At 39.3% G+C, this 17,370-nt stretch overlaps 2 protein-coding genes across 2 annotated transcripts; both read left to right on the top strand.

Annotated features, from left to right (window-relative positions):
• Nucleotides 1-5,193: 5,193 nt before the first annotated feature.
• On the top strand, nucleotides 5,194-13,113 carry LOC124219775 (prothymosin alpha). The gene is made up of 3 exons (XM_046627858.2): nucleotides 5,194-5,392; nucleotides 9,402-9,598; nucleotides 9,941-13,113. The coding sequence occupies exons 1-3, from the start codon at nucleotides 5,364-5,366 to the stop codon at nucleotides 10,102-10,104; spliced, it is 390 nt and encodes a 129-aa protein (XP_046483814.1). The 5' UTR covers nucleotides 5,194-5,363; the 3' UTR covers nucleotides 10,105-13,113.
• A 954-nt stretch (nucleotides 13,114-14,067) lies between these two features.
• Nucleotides 14,068-17,358, top strand: LOC124219773 (cathepsin D-like). Its single transcript, XM_046627855.2, has 9 exons — nucleotides 14,068-14,374; nucleotides 14,489-14,615; nucleotides 14,902-15,025; nucleotides 15,246-15,364; nucleotides 15,521-15,720; nucleotides 15,970-16,095; nucleotides 16,256-16,430; nucleotides 16,568-16,660; nucleotides 16,899-17,358. The coding sequence occupies exons 1-9, from the start codon at nucleotides 14,301-14,303 to the stop codon at nucleotides 17,046-17,048; spliced, it is 1,188 nt and encodes a 395-aa protein (XP_046483811.1). The 5' UTR covers nucleotides 14,068-14,300; the 3' UTR covers nucleotides 17,049-17,358.
• The last annotated feature ends 12 nt before the right edge of the window (nucleotides 17,359-17,370 follow it).

Raw genomic sequence — 17,370 nt, 5'->3', positions numbered from 1 at the left:
AAGTCTCACGCCACGCGCTTCCGCAACAACTTCACTTCCCAACCCCGACGGCGATGAATGTGTGTGTCTCAAGATGCGCTGCGTAATCTCTACTATTTAGCTTGGCCAGGTTTCGCTCTCAGCCATAGATTGTACAAACTGTTGCACCGAATAATCGTCGCATGTTCGTGATATTAACGAGGTCAAATACCTTTTACATGGCGCTTCATGCGCGCACTGTTGCAGCACTTTTACTTTATAACTTCAATTTGGTAATCGAGATAGTTTGAATTACTTTTGCTGTAGATTTTTCCTTTTCTTTGATTTTTTATTATAGCCTGTCAGCGGCGCATATTTATATTATAAATAGGTATACGCATTATACGTACGACCGCTTTGTGCCTGAAAGTTTTCACTTGTTTTAAGCATTACGGAGTAATTAATACACGTTATATAGCGTTCCTAAATTAATATCACGTATCATATCAACTTCAGGATCGTTTTGTGCGTTGGTAATTTTGACGTGGTTTCAAACAAGAACCGGACACTGAAAATATAAGCGAGTAACGAGCTAATTAAATCGTAGTAGCGCCTGACGTTAAAAATTAATTATGCCTAAAGAATGCTGGTTACATGATACATATTATGCTACCTTACAATGTATTTTTCTTGAAATATAGATTACATTCAGAGCAATACTATGTTAACTGTTTATTTTTGACATTACTGTTTCACTAAATAAAAGCCAGGATATTTGGTCCGTTCCACATTGATCAGAAAAATATGGCTTTCCACGTATAATGTACAAACGGATTGACGAAGGCGTAACTATCGAGAGATCAATAATTAACGCATAATACCATTCCAAATCGGAAGTTACGTCGCTTCAGGCTTTCAGTCCCTCCCGGTGAAGGGTCCGCAGCCATATACGGTATAGTTATACAGTTATACAAAATGACCGTATCATTATTGCTTGTATATCTCCTTTTGCGTGCTGTTACGGAATGCTTACATATACATACATACGTAATATACCATAAGAGCAAAGGTGCGGGGCCAAGGAACTCGCTGCGTCACCGAAGCGCGGAGAGGATTTTTCCTTCCGTCGAAAACTCCGGCGACGTCGACGAGGATGACGGCCCTCCGAGTGAATTACGCTATCCGCAACCATATACGTATCAACGCTTTTCACATCGGCCCACATTATAATCTAGGTAACCGCGTCTCCGCTGCAAACCAAGAATAGCTCACATCCGTGCACCGGGGCACGTGTGCTAATGTGTGAATATAGCATGTTTATACGCGCGCGATGCCAGCTTCTGTTGCTATTAAAATTAGGCATTCAACGAGCGAGGAATAAAATTTCAGTAAGCCTGCAGCGCACAGTGCATTTCACAAGTTCATGGAAAGAATAATTTGGAATTAGGAATTTCAAGTTCCACGCATGAAAATAATTTCTATGTGTCCTTATCAATTGTAATATTTATTTATTTCAAACATTCCATAAATTTTATAAAACGGTCAGATTTCCTGACTGCTGATACGTGGCGCCACCTCACGGACCATCCGAATGATTCTTCTGTTTTTTGAATCGTGATATTCATCCGGCGTTACTAATTCTCTATTTATCTTTATCCTCTTGCAATTTCCTCAACGCTTTGCAGCGAGTATTTTTCGCTCATCATAAAAAGGGTTTGACATCGTCGCGGAAAGCGCGCACCCGCTCAAAACGTTTCCAAGAGTATAAACTCGGGTTTTTTACATTTTTATTTTGTCCTCCCACTGAATTTACAAATGTTAAATCAGTATTTTTTTTCGTCCGATCATAAATACATTTAGGGCGAACGGGTCGAGGAATGACTGTTAAAAGAACAGGAAGACATGAATCTTGAGAAGAACAGACATCTGCAGCCTGGCCCAAGTCGTCACCTGCAACGCTTATGTCCCGACGCAGCTGCAGCGCGCTCAAGTTGTACTTAGCTAAAATATCTCACTCACGTAGGTTCTTAAGTATTGTATACGTACGCACATGCGTATAGGTTATACATGTATGTGTATATACATGCATATACACGTATGCGATAACGTGTTAACTGGTAGCACGTGCTTAAGATCCTGAAAAACCAATAAAACGAAAAAGGAACGATCCACACGTGCTAAGGGGACGTAATGTAACTTCTTATACATACATATAAATAAAGTTTGAATTTTTTTGTCATTATTATAATATTTTTACATGTTGAAATTCATCCATCTGTACCAAGTCGAATAACTGCAAAACATGTTATCGAAGACTTTAAGACCTAAAACAGTTGCAACAACGAAGTCTTATCGATAGATATTCGCAAATCCAGCATAACGGCGAAAATTGGATTGTCAGGGAATGTGAATAAAAAAAAAAAAAAAATGACCTGGGAAAACGACCGACGCGATTTGCTTCTGCAATTCGAAATGTTGATACAGCAGAAATTGAGATTTGCGTTGACCGGTCGCCGACACTCGTTCTCGTAATGACTCAGCGGCGTATTTCAGAATATGAGACAATCTATGCGGCGCAATCTCGAAAATAAACCGTACCGACTACTCGTGAGCATACCTTATAGCTCTGGTCTACTCCGGTTTATGGAATCAAGACGGACACCGCGGGCCGCAACCCGCGACGCGCCTCTCAGCAAGTCCAGTAGAATTCCCACAGCTCGTTGTTGGACGTAAGCAGGTAAGTTTAATGTTGGTACTGCATGCGGCATACGCGATGATGCCGAGTCGGCCGGAGTGGCGCCGGTTAGCTTCGAATATGGCGTCGCGCCGAAACTGCAACGAAGATAGACGAAGGTAGCCGAGAGTTGCGCAATTGTGTTCGTGTGCACGGACTTGATTCTCACACGGGTAAGAGGCGGGTGAAGAATCCACGAGCCGCAGGAAAATTTATTATTGGAGACTGTTCGAGCAATCGTGGGCGTTAATTTAACATGAAAAAAAAAAAAAAAACAGAGAAACTGGAACACTGACTGGTCCTTGTTATTCGCTGGAAAATTAAAAATTTTCAGTTCGGTTATACGTCATCTTTAGATTGCCCGGTCTGGACGACGAGCGGCGGAAAGGGAGGGGGCATTCGACGGGGATCAGAGAAGTAATGAATCAGTTGATTGGCGTATTAGACAGATAAATAAATGAATACGATGGTAATGTTTAACGATAAGAATGGAAATTCCAATGCGGGGCTGTAAAGATGTAACAATGAGGTAACACCCGAGCTTTTTCAACCGCGGAGCTGGTTTTCATTTCTTTATTTCCAGCTAAGATACGAACGAGCAATACTTTAATATTACACTCGTGTACTGTATTATGCCGGATAAGCAAATAAAGATTAGATAAACTTTCAAGCGTGTCGGTTGGTTAGCTCAACTGGTCACATAGTATGGAAAAGAGAGGAGTAACGAGAAAGTAAGAATATGTTCTGTAATTAAACCTATACGAATGTTGCAGCGTCAATGGTGGTCGCATAAGTTTCTTGTAGCTGTTGTGAGAATTTGAATTTTTTCGATGCGCAGGTACTGTACAGTACGCATACGCAGCTGCGTCTATAAATATATACAAATAATAAAAAAAACGAATCGGATTATTTGAAGAGAAAGCAAGAGAGGAAAACGAAGGAGCATAAGCTAAGGATCTGTGTCTCATTTCACATAATTTTTGCACCGGCTGTTACCGAATTACTTTGTTTGGTATTTTGCGTTGCGATGACGTCTTTGCACGCGATTCGTACATGAGAACCGTGTTCGAATTGTGAAAAATTTGAATTAACGAGCAATTTCAGTTAAAATTCAGTGGCCGGTACGGTCATAGCGTCGAATAAAATAAGATGACATACAACCAGAATAAAAAAGCATAGAAAAAACCGCACTTGCGTTGTAGATTGACTCAGGTAGGAACGATGATTCGAATCTCCATCTTTTAAATTCTCTAAATTAATATTAGTCACCTCCAATTCTTGTGTTCGGTGCTTGTAAGCGATTGACGTATGCATCACAGCATAACCCCCCCCCCCCCCTCCCGCCACGCCATTTATTCGAAAAGCAGTAGCAACACCTAGCATTAGTTTTAACGCTCATTACGTACTCTTTCCGTTAAAATAACCTAATGGTATCGATCTATATCCGGCCGAATTCGCGCGTGCGCTCGACGCACGCATATCTATATAGTGACTTATGTACGTTACGCAGGTTACGCAGCTTGAATTTTCCACTCGTTTCACGTCGATAACACGTTATATGTATGCCGTATATAACGCGTCTGTTGACCCATGCATCAAGTTTGAACGAGCGCGGAACATCGGAGCTGAAATTTTGAATTCGAAATGTTCCCGGAATTCGATATTTAAAATGATCGTCTGCAGCCTGGACGGTTATAAAATGGTTATAGAAACAGGGTGTCAACGCCTGGGTGACTACGTTCTTTACAAATCCAGTCAGATTCACGGTCCACGTAAACTCAAGCCACGTAAATTTCGCGGTGAATAATACGACGCTCCTTGGCACGACGATGATGATAATAATAACAATAACGACCACAACGACAAGCTCTCATCGGCGTTGTACACGTAGTGCATTAGATACATAAAAGATCAGCATTCCGTGACAAAGAGTTACGAGAATCGCATTATAGGGAGGAGCGAAGCCTGGGTGGAAGCCGTCGACCTCGCGGTGCCTTACACCTTGGCTTGGCACGGCATAGGATGGCACGCACAGCGTGGCACATTTGGTTTTAGTTCGTGGCATACCTACCTACCAACGAACGAACGAACGAACGAAAGAACGAACGAGCGAACGAATCAAGCAACCGACCGGAAGGAGCGGCAGCGCGGTGCGCGAAACTTCTAGAACTCTCCGAAATTCCCCACCCCGTTTCCGCCGAGCGATTGCAATTGCCGAGCGAGTTGCGCGGTGGGAATATCGGCCTTTGATAAATTCTTAATAAAATAACGGGCTCGATACTCGATTTCGCGCACGTTATATCGCCGGCATTAGTTGTTCAAACGATTCGCGGCCCTATGCAACCGGAAAAGTACAAAATTCTTATCCCTCGATAACGGCTCGCTCATTGGTCGAGCCGCAGCGCCGCGGGGGGAGAAGCGCGTGACGAGGCGCCATCTGGAATCGAGCGGGAAAGGAAGCCGTTTGAAGGCCGCCCGGCCGGGGGACGCGACCGTGTCTCTCTCTGCCATTTGCGCGTCAGTACGCGGCAGCGGAGTGACCGGGATTCTAGTGTGTCAAGCAAGCGGAGCTCGCTCAGTGTCTTCGACGCGTTTGTGACCTAGCAACACTTTTATTTAACCTATCGACGATTTGTGTTTATTGAAAGTAAATTTCAAAGGAAAACTCATCATGGCCGATACCGCCGCTGTTGATACCAAGTTAGTATATTGTGCACATTGCTAGATATATCCGAATCCGTGGACATGGCGAGTTACCTGTATGTGTATATCCCTGTGTGCGTGTGGGGGTGTGTGTGTGTTTTTTCCAACTTTTGTCGCGTTAAAATATAAGACCTCGTACAAAACATTGCCGTTTACGCCTTTCGTACATCAGTTGTATATTTTTTCCTCGCTCGCGTCAATTTCTACATCAATTTGTCATATTCTCTCCGTTCTTTTCTACCCTCTCTCAACAGTGGCGGGGAGGCAGGAGAGAGCTTGCAGGTAGTCGGCGGAGTGAAGCGCGGGGAAAAAATACCCACGCCGCTCTTGCGCGGTAACGTCGCAGCGGAGAACGCGGATCGAATTGAACTTATTTTTTCTACATTTATACACCTGTTTCGGGGAAGATTATCCCGCTATATCTTCACCTACGATCCTTTCCCACGTGTTAATGGCGGCGCTTTCGTACGCGTATCCATCTTCGCTATAGTTTGTCCACCTCCCGCCTTTCTGTTAACCATGCTTTTGCAATAACGCCATGGAAGTAAGAGGTAGAGAGAGAGAGAGAGAGAGAAAGGGAGGGAGGGAGAGCGGTGAAAAGAACTATTCCACGACGAATAGTCACTTTTTTGCAATCTCGTTGACTGATCGCGTCGTTAGCGCTTCTTCAGCGAACATTTTATACGCCTATGTTTATTTATTTATTAACACCGCCATCTCTCACGTAGTCGGTACGGCGTGCGTAAGCGGACAAACCGCCTTTTCGCCACCGACTGTACTGTCCTAGACTCTACTTACATCTACTACACTATACGCTGTGGTACAGTATGATGAAGCATGCCTGTGGGTACGATGTACCCATGCCGACACTGTATATGACAAATACATACACAAACACACACACACGATGAACGCGGCGCTCTCCGTTCTATCGATCGTTGTTTCTTCTCCGTGTGTCGGCTGTCGCTTTCAAAAGCGTTTCGTGTGTATTCTGTAGGTGTAGATATAGCGATGCTACATCCATACCTGGAAATAATCGTCGATCGTACAGCGGCGCTGCTAGCGATAAATTGTCCCTAAACGTTGAATAGGTGTTCGAATAATCATAACGACGTTATTGATAACGGTCACTTCCTTTCCGGAATATGTTACCAGCTCGTAATACAAAAATACAATTTTGTACACGAACCACCACAAACTGTTTACAAAAATGGTCCCACGTGTAACCCTGTACGTGTATTCTCTTTCCTAAATTCTATTTCTTCGCTTCATTTTCTCTCATTTTCGTTTACTGTTTATTCTCCATTCAACAACACCGCGGCCGTGGTATGAAGATGGAATCGAACCGGCGCACGTCGGTTTATACGTTCCTCTCTACACAGCATTTCGCCGCGGTTTTATGCTTTGTTGTGTGCCGGTAGGCTGCAAGGTATCTCTGTGTGAGTGCCGTGAACTTCTCTCCATCGTTTGCCGCGTTCCACCGGTCGGCACGGGTCGGCCGGGGGCAGCGCCAGGAACGGGCACGGGTAGGGGAACGAGGCTAGAAGGGGCGGGAGGAGTCGAGTTGTTCTCTCGCTCGCCGCAACGACGCTTAGCCGCGTGGCGCTATCGTCGGGAGTTCCCCGTCCCTTAGCGATCCTCGCGGGTTCTCTTTCCCACGCGTTCGACTACCGTAATTCGCGTTCTTCGCCGAACTGCTTGAATCACGTTACACACAGCCCTGTGTGTACGAATGCGTGCGCGAGTGTGCGAATATGCTGCACGCTATAAATCAACCAAACGAATGAATGAATCGTAGTATGTATATGTCGGAGGTCTGGATGGGTTGGCTATTGCTCGCCGGGTTGACGTGAGCCCGGTAAATTGAAAAAAGTCCGAACCCTCCAGCCACAACCGATTTTGATTTATTGAATCATCGAAAGCCGATTGAGATGATTTCAGGTTGGACAGAGAATTGTGAATCCGCGTTCGCATACTGCCGGCGTACCGGTCCGTTTCAATGAGTTATTCGCTATTGAGGAAAATTCGTTGGATTGAAGATTGAACGGGGATATTTGAATATCAAATTATCTGCAGGCATAACCGAGTATCATGTGATCGTAGATTCGAAAACCTCAATTGTTTAACACCGTAGAGTCGCATCTCGCTAAATAAACATACCCATTAATCATGTCCAACAGGAGAGATCCAATTTATCCGTACATATAAATAATGCAATTCATCCGAAGGAGTTTGGATGGCTTGGAAAATAGTTACATATATATATATATATATATGTTTTTTTTTTAACTTATTTGTCTAAAAACGTTTCACGCATTGTCAGTTTTACTTTTCGCGCAATAAAATTATCTAGTTAAGAAGAAACACGAGACGAAACAGAGATTGTTAAATTATAACATTTTGAAGTTCGTGCAATGCAACGGCCATGATCGCGTGGCGAGTCGCCCCGGCGATGTTTAATGTTAACGTTCACGTCTTTCACAGTATGCGAATGTACGTACAGTGTACACATAGACATTTGCTATTTCTCCGGTCCTTATAGCATCTGTGAGAAGTTTACCGTCTGCTTGTGCTAGCGTAATTCTCTACTAAGCAAGCGTTGGCGTACGAGCTAAGTAAAAGGGTAGGTGAAATTGCCGGCAGGTAAAGACTCCGCCAAAAGTATCGGAAAACACTTGGCCTCCGTTTTTTTCCTCGCCTTGAATGTAGTGTGCGATTTTACTAGTCGTGCCAACGACTTTCCGACAAGGTATTAAAAAAAGGATAACAACTCGCTCATCCCCCCCACCCTTCCGCTCCGCTTTCCTACACACAACCGCGCGTTATTTTATTTACTTTGCCCCGTGGGGCTGGATATATTTATTTCAATCCAGTAAGAACTCTCGGTATACGAAAAAAGAACTGCACGAGTGTTAAAATTCGTCGTCCATGCGTGTAAAACTGCTTTGCAAATTGAACAACGGTCCCGTATTTTATCCGCCGTCGTTGCCCAAAATAGATTTAAAAACGAGTAAAAACGTCTGCGTTTTTTCTTTTCTTTTTACGTTGCATTGCCGCGTAATTGACCATGAAAGTATTTGGATAAGCGTGTCAAAATATCTTAAGTAAGGCATTATCGTCGATGTAATTATTCATCTACTCGTAGTTGTTTTTTTTTCAATCTCAATCTTTTCCCCTTCGAACTTTTGCAATCTCTTTCCGATTAGCGGGAACGCGTATGAATTTAAATTCGAAACCCGCGATGCGAGAATCAGACGAAGAACCGGCACGAAAAGCGAAGCTTTAGGTTCTGAAACAATGTGAATACACTTCCTTATAATAATAACGATCATAATAATATAAGTCAGGTCATTATTTTACCGACAACGGTATGTGTGTATGTTTTTCTGTGTGCGAACGTATGTGTGTTGCATATTTACGTCGCTAGGCAGTCGGTGCCGGCGGAGCAGAGGTTCTCACTAATTCTTACGTTTAATCCGGGAATTTTACATATCTCGCAATATTAACCGTTATACGCGACAGTGGTTGTCAATCCTTTCCATAAAAATAACAATTATCGAATTTATCTATCGATTACCTTGTTGCATGCACGTGTATATGTATGTATGCATGTGTGAATGTATGCATTTCGCGTTATACACGCTTGTAACTTTGTCCCTTCACAACAGAGCTTCGTGATAAAAACTCTCTAGACCGACGTATATTATTCCTTTATCGCGCGTCCATCCCTCTTTCAATTCCCCTCAGGAGATTGGGGAATGCCGAGACTCCTGGAGAAGAAAAAGAAGAAACAAACCAAGGCATTCTGTACCCTAGAATTCCTATCATTATAAATTTTCTTTCATTCTGAACATGATTTTTGGCTCAGAGATAATGATGTAATGACCAAATCAACTATTCAATGTGCGCCGGAACCCTTTACGTAGTTTTAAATATGTACATTGAATCGTTTCTGCCATACTGATCCGTATCTCTTTCTGTTCCATTTTTTTCGCGGTACTCGAAGGGAAACGAAGACTGTCGCCACTCCTGAGAAGAAGGTTGTGGAAGAGGAGAAAAAGGTCGTAGAGGACGTCGATGAAGACTCAAAAGCGTCCGAAAACGGCGAGGCCAAGGAGGCAAAAGAAAATGGGTCAAACGAGGAGAAGGAAGAGGCAGAGGACAGCAAGGAGCCCGAATCAACGGAGAACGGTGATTCCACAGGTGATTTTTTTTACATACAATTTTTCACGTTTTTCAATTTGAAACTTAAAGATGTTTATTTTTAACTAACTCGTACCATGATGATGGATGTAGGGAGGATTGATAGAAAAAGAAACATTCAATTCAGCTGTTCAAATAGTAAGTGTATACATATAGGTATGTGTTTCACCCATGGCATTATACGGGAAAAAGGTATCTGTGAAATATTCAAGAACATTTTATAAGGATGACTATATGTATAACAAATGCAATTTATAGGAAATGAATTTATTCTTTTTCTGTACGATATTGAGCACCATTCTATTATGTACACACAATGAAATTACGTTCAATTGTTTTCAGATGCGCCCGTGGATGCCTGCTGCATAAAGAGGAAATCGACGGTGTCCGCAGACGTAGTCGACGGATCACCGGCGGAAGACGGGAGCCCTGAGAAGAAGGCGAAACTGGAGGATAAAAGTCCAGAGGCGGAAAACAACGGCGGAGAAGCCGAGGCGGCTGCTTAATTTTGAACCTCACCCTCCCCCCGATATAAACTTACAAAAGAAAAACAAGGAGAAATACAAAATCAACCCTTTAAACTAAAAGTAATATAATAATAATAATACCCAACCAACAGTTCACTCGACAGGACAGGAAGAAGAAAAACAAGCACCAGAATATATATATATATATATATATATATATATATATGTTTAACAAGAACGTACACAAGTAACAAAAAAGAATGAACATAATGAAAAAAAATTAAGTAAATTAAATAAAATAAGGTTATTGAAAAGAACCGCTAAAGGAAAGATAGGAGAGTAAACGTGTACCTCTACCACTTGTTTTTACCATGAATCGTGTCGTAAAACTTAAAAATGGAAAAAAAACAACGAAAAACTCGTTCTGATTTAACTGATTGAGATATATGTACTGCATTATTATTATTATTATTACTATTATTACTATTACTACTACTACTACCTTTATTATTATGATTATAATTATTTTAAATTGCGTTATATTATATATTCGTGCCGAGTGACATGATGAGCGTGTGTATGTGCGTTATAACGTACGACTTTATGACGGAGAAGGAGAAAGAAAGAGCGCAAAAACTGACAGTTGAGCGATCTTCTGTGTGTGGCTTTAACACTCACTTTCATTATCAGATATTCAACTATTCCTGACCCATGCCGATTCTACCACGATTTCCTCACCGCTCTTTCGTTTTTATTTTTTTTTATACAACCTGTGTCGTCGTGGTATTAGATTGTAAATTACCGATGAACGACGTGAAGAGTGTCACTCTGCGAAGGAAAAATTCCGTTATTTGACGCTTGAATGCATGTGTTTTTTTTTCCCGAGATTTTTATTTTTTCTATTTCATATTACTTAATTATCTCAGAGAATCGAAAACTGTAAAGTCGGTCAATGGTCAGAGAAAATATAAAGTGAACAAGTCATCGAAGTTGAACTACGTGTATGGGTTATTTTGTGTATAGTAAAAATCGCGGTTTGTGGAAGAAAAAAAACGACGTTCTAAACCCGAGGCGGTCTGAAAAATGATTTTCAAATGATGTCGTTTTGAAAATCGTGTTCCAAGACTCCTACGATGTTCTGTGGTATGCGTTTTTAAAGTTTGCGACGAACTAAGAATCATTTCCGAAACGCCACGCGTTGCTCGAAAACTGAAATTTTCGACACGCGTATGTCGCGCTTTCTAAGACATTTTTCAGAAGCGTGTCTAACTACGATTTTTTATGTCGCAAAACAATCTGTAGACATCTCTTCCTCTTTAATTAATAAACTTTTACACGAGAATTTCTTTTATTCTTCGAGGTGAATACCATCCTTACCCCGTATTATATTACACACGTCCATATCACATAGCGCTAATTTCTTCGCGAGAAGAGAATTAATTCTATTTTCGTTTGTGAAATCTATTACATTCCTGCGACGATAAATTAGATTTAACGAATCATGCTGTGCGCTAAAAATCACAATCTCCATTCTATGCTTTAGAATTTCGTCTTCCGTCTTTCTCCTTCTTTGCCAAAGTCACGTTTCAAAACCAACCATCGCATTTCAGTTAATTTTATGTTTTTTTTCTTTCTCTGTACACCTGCCGCCGTAAACATTTTGTTCAGGTCTTTTTTTTTTTTTACCATTGAATGCGTGACAGGAGAAATGTCAAACCAGGTTTGTAAAACCAGGTGCCAGTATGCCGTGCAAATTCAATCAAATATGTGAAGGTAAAAAAGGATGGAAATATTTCAAAAAGTTCAGCTACATATTGCAAGCTGAAAATTATACATCGGGTTATTTGTTTGCTCGAGTATCGGTCGCTCATTTTACACCAGTAACAAAATTTTTGTATTTAACGGCATTATTTGCAGTGTATTACTTTTCGGCAAATTCATTTATATACCATATATACGGCCGCAACACTAAAAAAAAAGATGCAACATAATCTCAGTATTTGGTAGTTTAGTATAAAAGGTAACTTGCATGATTATAATTATTACTACTCTTATCATTACGTTTGTTATTCTCATAATATTGTACATGAAGAGACGAGCAAGAGCAAAATTATTAGACATCAATCTATCTTATCGACGATAATAATAATGTATGTATATTTAACGCAAAAGAAGAATAATCATTATCTAATTTTTAGAATGCGCGTGTCGAAGTTGTTTCTTTTTTCTTCTATTTTTTCCGAAACCAGCGTTCATCAAATTTCATACCGCGAGCTGCTCGATGAGTTGTAATACTTATATTGGCTTGTAAAAAATTACATTTATACCGGTTGCATTTAAAAAAAGAGAAGTGAAAAATATTGCATAACAAACATTGCATAAAAAACTACCGCATATTACACCTGTATGACTTTTCAGTCTCAATAGGTGCGACGGGTGCATTTATATTATTTTAAACGTATTATATTGAATAATATTTTAACGGTAGTTAATAGACGAATAATATTACGTTTTGCAGACAGCTGTTGCTGCGCAAACAATTAATATATTATAAATTTAATTTCTAAAGTAGTAGAACGTGTCTATCTGTGTCGACTTAGAAAATTTTCGTTGTTTTGAAAAGCTAGGATAACGTGAAAAAGAAAGAAAAAGAAAAAACCAGTAAATCACAAAGTGATACAACCAGATTAATACATTTGCCGAAATCTCTCTCCCAACCCTTGCAAATTTATATCACTACAGGGGGACCTGTAAAGATTGAAAAAAAAATATTGCCACAGTTTTTTGACAATATGCGAAAGCAAAGTGCGAAAACAAATCTAACAAACAAGGTAATAATAATAATAATCGCATCAAACCTGTAAACAACCCAACTCTTACTACTTATCTCCAGATTTTTTTCCAATGATGTCTCATTTTCGAGCCGGCAAAAAGACTAGATAATTATCGTACAAAAAGAAAGAAAGAAGCCAAAATAATAACAAAAGGAAACCTAGGAAATGCATGATACAAAAAATATGAAAAAGGAACAAAAAAAAAACAACAAAATTATATGTATATTGAAACAAGTGGATTTTATAAAATAAATACAATATGTAGAATCAAACGACGATATGATCTAATAATTCTAATATATCTTAACTAACGTTTAGAAGATAACAATAATAATAATAAAGATATTATTGACCTAACAAACAAAAAAGAAAGAAAAAGATGTACATGTACAGGATAATATTATTATTATTATTACTACTACTATATATATATGTATGTATATATATAAATATATATATATGTATATTTGTGTAATTCAATATGTGTTCAACAATATATTGCAGACAAAACTAAACTGATTCTCTAGTATGGCAATAAAAATGTTCGTTTTAATTCAAGCATTCTTTACTTCTAAGCACGTCTAAAATTTCGATTGAAAATTCGTGGTCGTTAAGAATTTTACGTACCGAAATACGCCACATGATAGCAAAGTAGCAGAAAATTACAGTTCCAGGATTGTATTATTTAAAAGATTAACAGCTTATCGTGCTGATTTCCAATTCTTATCCGCAGTTTGATGCAAAAAATTAAAAGCCTGACCTCTGTTGAACGATTTTATTGGGCATAATTGATGGACGTGTTTAATCGTCATTACCGTACCCGTCTGTGGTGGGAATTGAACGGCAGGAACGCGATTTCCGTAAGATACGAACGTTGACGGAGAATTGACAAACTGTAACCCCGAAGATAAGCAGCAACCTAAATATATTTTCGTTATAAGAAGCTGTGTTAGCGATCCGGTAACTTCTTTATCCGTGGGAGCTGTTTAACATGCTATTTTACACGGTCCACGAAACTCGACTAGGGAACCTTCTTTTAACGGTCTTCAGTCAACGACATAAGGAATGGTGGGAATGGTCTGAATCCGGGGTTCCCTAAGATAATAAAAAAGTAAGACCGCGTTATCCGGGATTCCCCGCTTGAGTCACTCATGTGACGGTCCGGAGTCATTCCACAATACGCATTTTATTTCTATCTGGAATTACGATCAGGTCGGATCTGCCGCTGCTGGTGCAAACACGAATAATTCTTTGTGCGAAATTAACAGTAATAATAACCGTCCTTATTCGGCGAATGTTGATTGGTACAATAGTCGCGTGAACCGTATCAAAATATTTGTTTAATCGCTATTAATTCCAAAGTGGAGAACACGAATTTTGGCATTCGAACCAAGGCGAACAATGGCCAGAAATATCTGTTTCTGTGCTGCGATTACCGCAGTATTAATCAGTTTGTGCATCGCTGCGACCCTTGAGTAAGTTAAAATATGTACTATTGTCTAATATCATGATTCTTGTTGAGTTCTTAGATTCAATTCTTTCTGGAACGAATCGAATTCAAAACAGTTAAAACGATAAAATTATTGCAGCATACCAATATACAGGCAACGTTTAATTGTCAGTGATGAAACACGTGGAAAAAGTATCAAAGCAAGTGAAACTAAGCCAAATCCAGTATGGCACAACGATACGATCCCTCTGCAAAAATTTATGGATGTAAGTGGACCCATTAAAAATTGCACTTAGGCCAATCAAGTGATTAGAATAAAATTTCACACACATACAGTCTCTTACATTTTTTATCCAACATATCATTGTGAAACTAAATATCTTAGATAAATTTCAATACTTGTTATCTCAAGAGTGAAAGCAATGCAGTAAACAGACTAACATACATCGACTTGTAGTTTTATTTCACATGTATCATACGATTCTGAAAACGCACACTGATACCAGGTATCGAGTGTCTTTTTGTTCCTATGTTGATCACGTTATATTATAGGCAGAATATTTCGGAATAATTCGCATTGGAAGTCCGGCCAAGAATTTCAAAATGGTATTCAACACTATGTGGGGAGACACCTGGATACCCTCTGCGCATTGTGGATTATTTGAAATAGCCTGCAGTAAGAATTGAATATGGTTCTACCAGGAACAATTTCTATTAAGCTTTCCTTCTTAACCACGTACAAAACTCTTAGTTATAAATCAATATTGAATTGTATTTATAACGATTTGATTAACACGTTGCATAAAAAATATTCAAACTATATGATTTACATGAATGTTTCTTGTTACATAAGATTCAAGATCTTTCTTCATCAATTAACGTTTGGTTTAATACAGTGACGCATACGAGATATGACAGCAGTAGATCCTCATCTTATCAAGAAGATGGAACCATCTTTTCAACTGGAGACACAGCAAACGATCTCCAAGGTTTTGTTTCCCGGGATAAATTCAGAGTAAGAACTGTCTTATATTATTCCTTTTCGTATAAATTTTGTGCGCGAAAATTAATAATTCCTTATATCTTGTCGACCAGAGCAATTCGCACTTTCACCCATCCAATGAAGTGATTAATCTTATTAACTCAGCTCTTTTTCTATTCAAATTACTAGCTCGATCATTTAACAATAGAGAATCAAAGTTTCATCGAGATGACGCACATCCCTTGGATTCCTTATGGACTTAGCAAAGCTGATGGAATTATAGGTCTTGGTTTTCCAGACCTGAGACACATCAAGGCTCCATCTTTTTTCACAAACATACTGAAACAGAAGCTTATCAATAAGCCAATGTTTTCATTCTACTTCAACAGGTGAATTTCACGTATTACATTATTCTACAGGAAATAAATTCGTTTCTGAATTTTGCAATTCAAACGTCTCTATACACGACTATCAATTTTATGTGTTTGTAGGCTCGGACAATAATGAGCTATTTCCCACTCTCGCAAATAATTTTATTGAATTGCAATGGAGAATATTTCGTTTCTAAAATACTCCAAAATAACCATTATTGTACTAGTAGTAAAAAAATAAATAAATAAAATTACACACAATTTCAGGGATGCGACCACAGAAAGAGCTGGTCGTCTGGTATTGGGAGCACCAGATAGAAAGCATGTTAACGAGTCAACACTGGTTACAGTTCCCGTGATAGGGAAACTTTACTGGAAGATCAAAATGGACAGGTGAATTTAGCGCACAGCAGATCTTTCAAAGTTAATTCATCAATTAATATTTCACTTTTCACTTTCCATCTGAATGGTAATAAGTTTCTTCTTGCTTATTTCGAGAATACATAATATAAATGGACAAAAACGATAACAAGGTTCGTTTTGATTCTTGCAGAATGGTTATAGATGTTAGGGATAAGTCTCATCCATTTTGCAAGGATGGCTGTGAAGCCCTTTTGGATAGTAGCACAAACACAATAGTCGGGCCAAGGGACGAAATTCAGTTAATAAACGACCTGCTAGGTGCCAGATCATTCGTGCCAGCGATTTTCAAAATGGACAGATACATGGTAATATGGCGTAGATATTATTTTTTCGAACTGTACAGGGATTTCTAGACTCCTATAAATAAGTGACAGCTAAGTTTGTGTCATAAAAATTTAATGAATGTGATTTTTTGCGTGCTGTATCACCTACACTGCATCAGGTGAACTGCAGGGAATTTGCAAAATTACCACCGATCAACTTCGTAATAGCTGAAAAGACCTTCACCATCAATTCAAAGTACTACGTTCAACATGTGAGTATACGCTATAACTTTATGAGATTTTTTTTTTGATTTTCACACCTATACCGGTCAGTAAGTACTTAAAAAACGAAAAATGACTGTATGAGCTTCATTTGTATATGATATCTAGAAAAGGAAAACTGTGAAAAGGTTAGTGTTTGTATTATTACTTATTTCACTATGAGAAATACCAAACGAAGTTTTTGAATGGAACCATCTTATTTTAATAATTTTGATTGTGACTTTCCAGCTAACATACGAAAGTTTGGAAATATGCCTATCACCATTTGTACCGAGCGATGAGAAGTTTTGGCAACTAGGCGGAGCATTTTTAATGGAATTTTATACAGAGTACAATTTTGATCACGGTCAAGTGACAATCGGAAAAACTAAATTCTAAAGACATAATATGTATAGTTGACTGAAGACTCTCAAAGACTGTGAACCTAATGGGGTTTTATATGTCGTATGGGATTGCGTGTTAAACAGCTCCCGCGGACAAAGAAATTACCAAATCGCTAACTAGGCTTCTTATGGCTCCAGCCTCACTTACCCGTCGAATACTGGTAACGAAAGTTATCCCAGGGTTGACAGTCTTTATATTTTTCCGTCAACGTACGTTTATATAAATATAATCGCGCATAAGTTCCTTTTATAATGTTTATACAAATTTTAATTTTTCTCAAATAATGTATGTGTACCTACGGTCGAAAAATAATAAA

This window comes from Neodiprion pinetum, chromosome 5 (assembly GCF_021155775.2).
Source record: "Neodiprion pinetum isolate iyNeoPine1 chromosome 5, iyNeoPine1.2, whole genome shotgun sequence".
Lineage (NCBI taxonomy): Eukaryota > Metazoa > Arthropoda > Insecta > Hymenoptera > Diprionidae > Neodiprion > Neodiprion pinetum.
Note: the sequence above shows the minus strand (reverse complement) of the source record. Positions and strands in the feature narration are given on the sequence as shown.

Bases quoted from the DNA above. Each gene is read 5' to 3' on its own strand.
- LOC124219775 (XM_046627858.2), top strand. From the start codon at position 5,364: ATGGCCGATACCGCCGCTGTTGATACCAA. The intron at 5,393-9,401 runs GTTAGTATATTG...CGGTACTCGAAG, and splicing joins ACCGCCGCTGTTGATACCAA to GGAAACGAAGACTGTCGCCA. The intron at 9,599-9,940 runs GTGATTTTTTTT...AATTGTTTTCAG, and splicing joins GGAGAACGGTGATTCCACAG to ATGCGCCCGTGGATGCCTGC.
- LOC124219773 (XM_046627855.2), top strand. From the start codon at position 14,301: ATGGCCAGAAATATCTGTTTCTGTGCTGCGATTACCGCAGTATTAATC. The intron at 15,365-15,520 runs GTAAGAACTGTC...TCAAATTACTAG, and splicing joins TTTCCCGGGATAAATTCAGA to CTCGATCATTTAACAATAGA. The intron at 16,431-16,567 runs GTAATATGGCGT...ACACTGCATCAG, and splicing joins TCAAAATGGACAGATACATG to GTGAACTGCAGGGAATTTGC.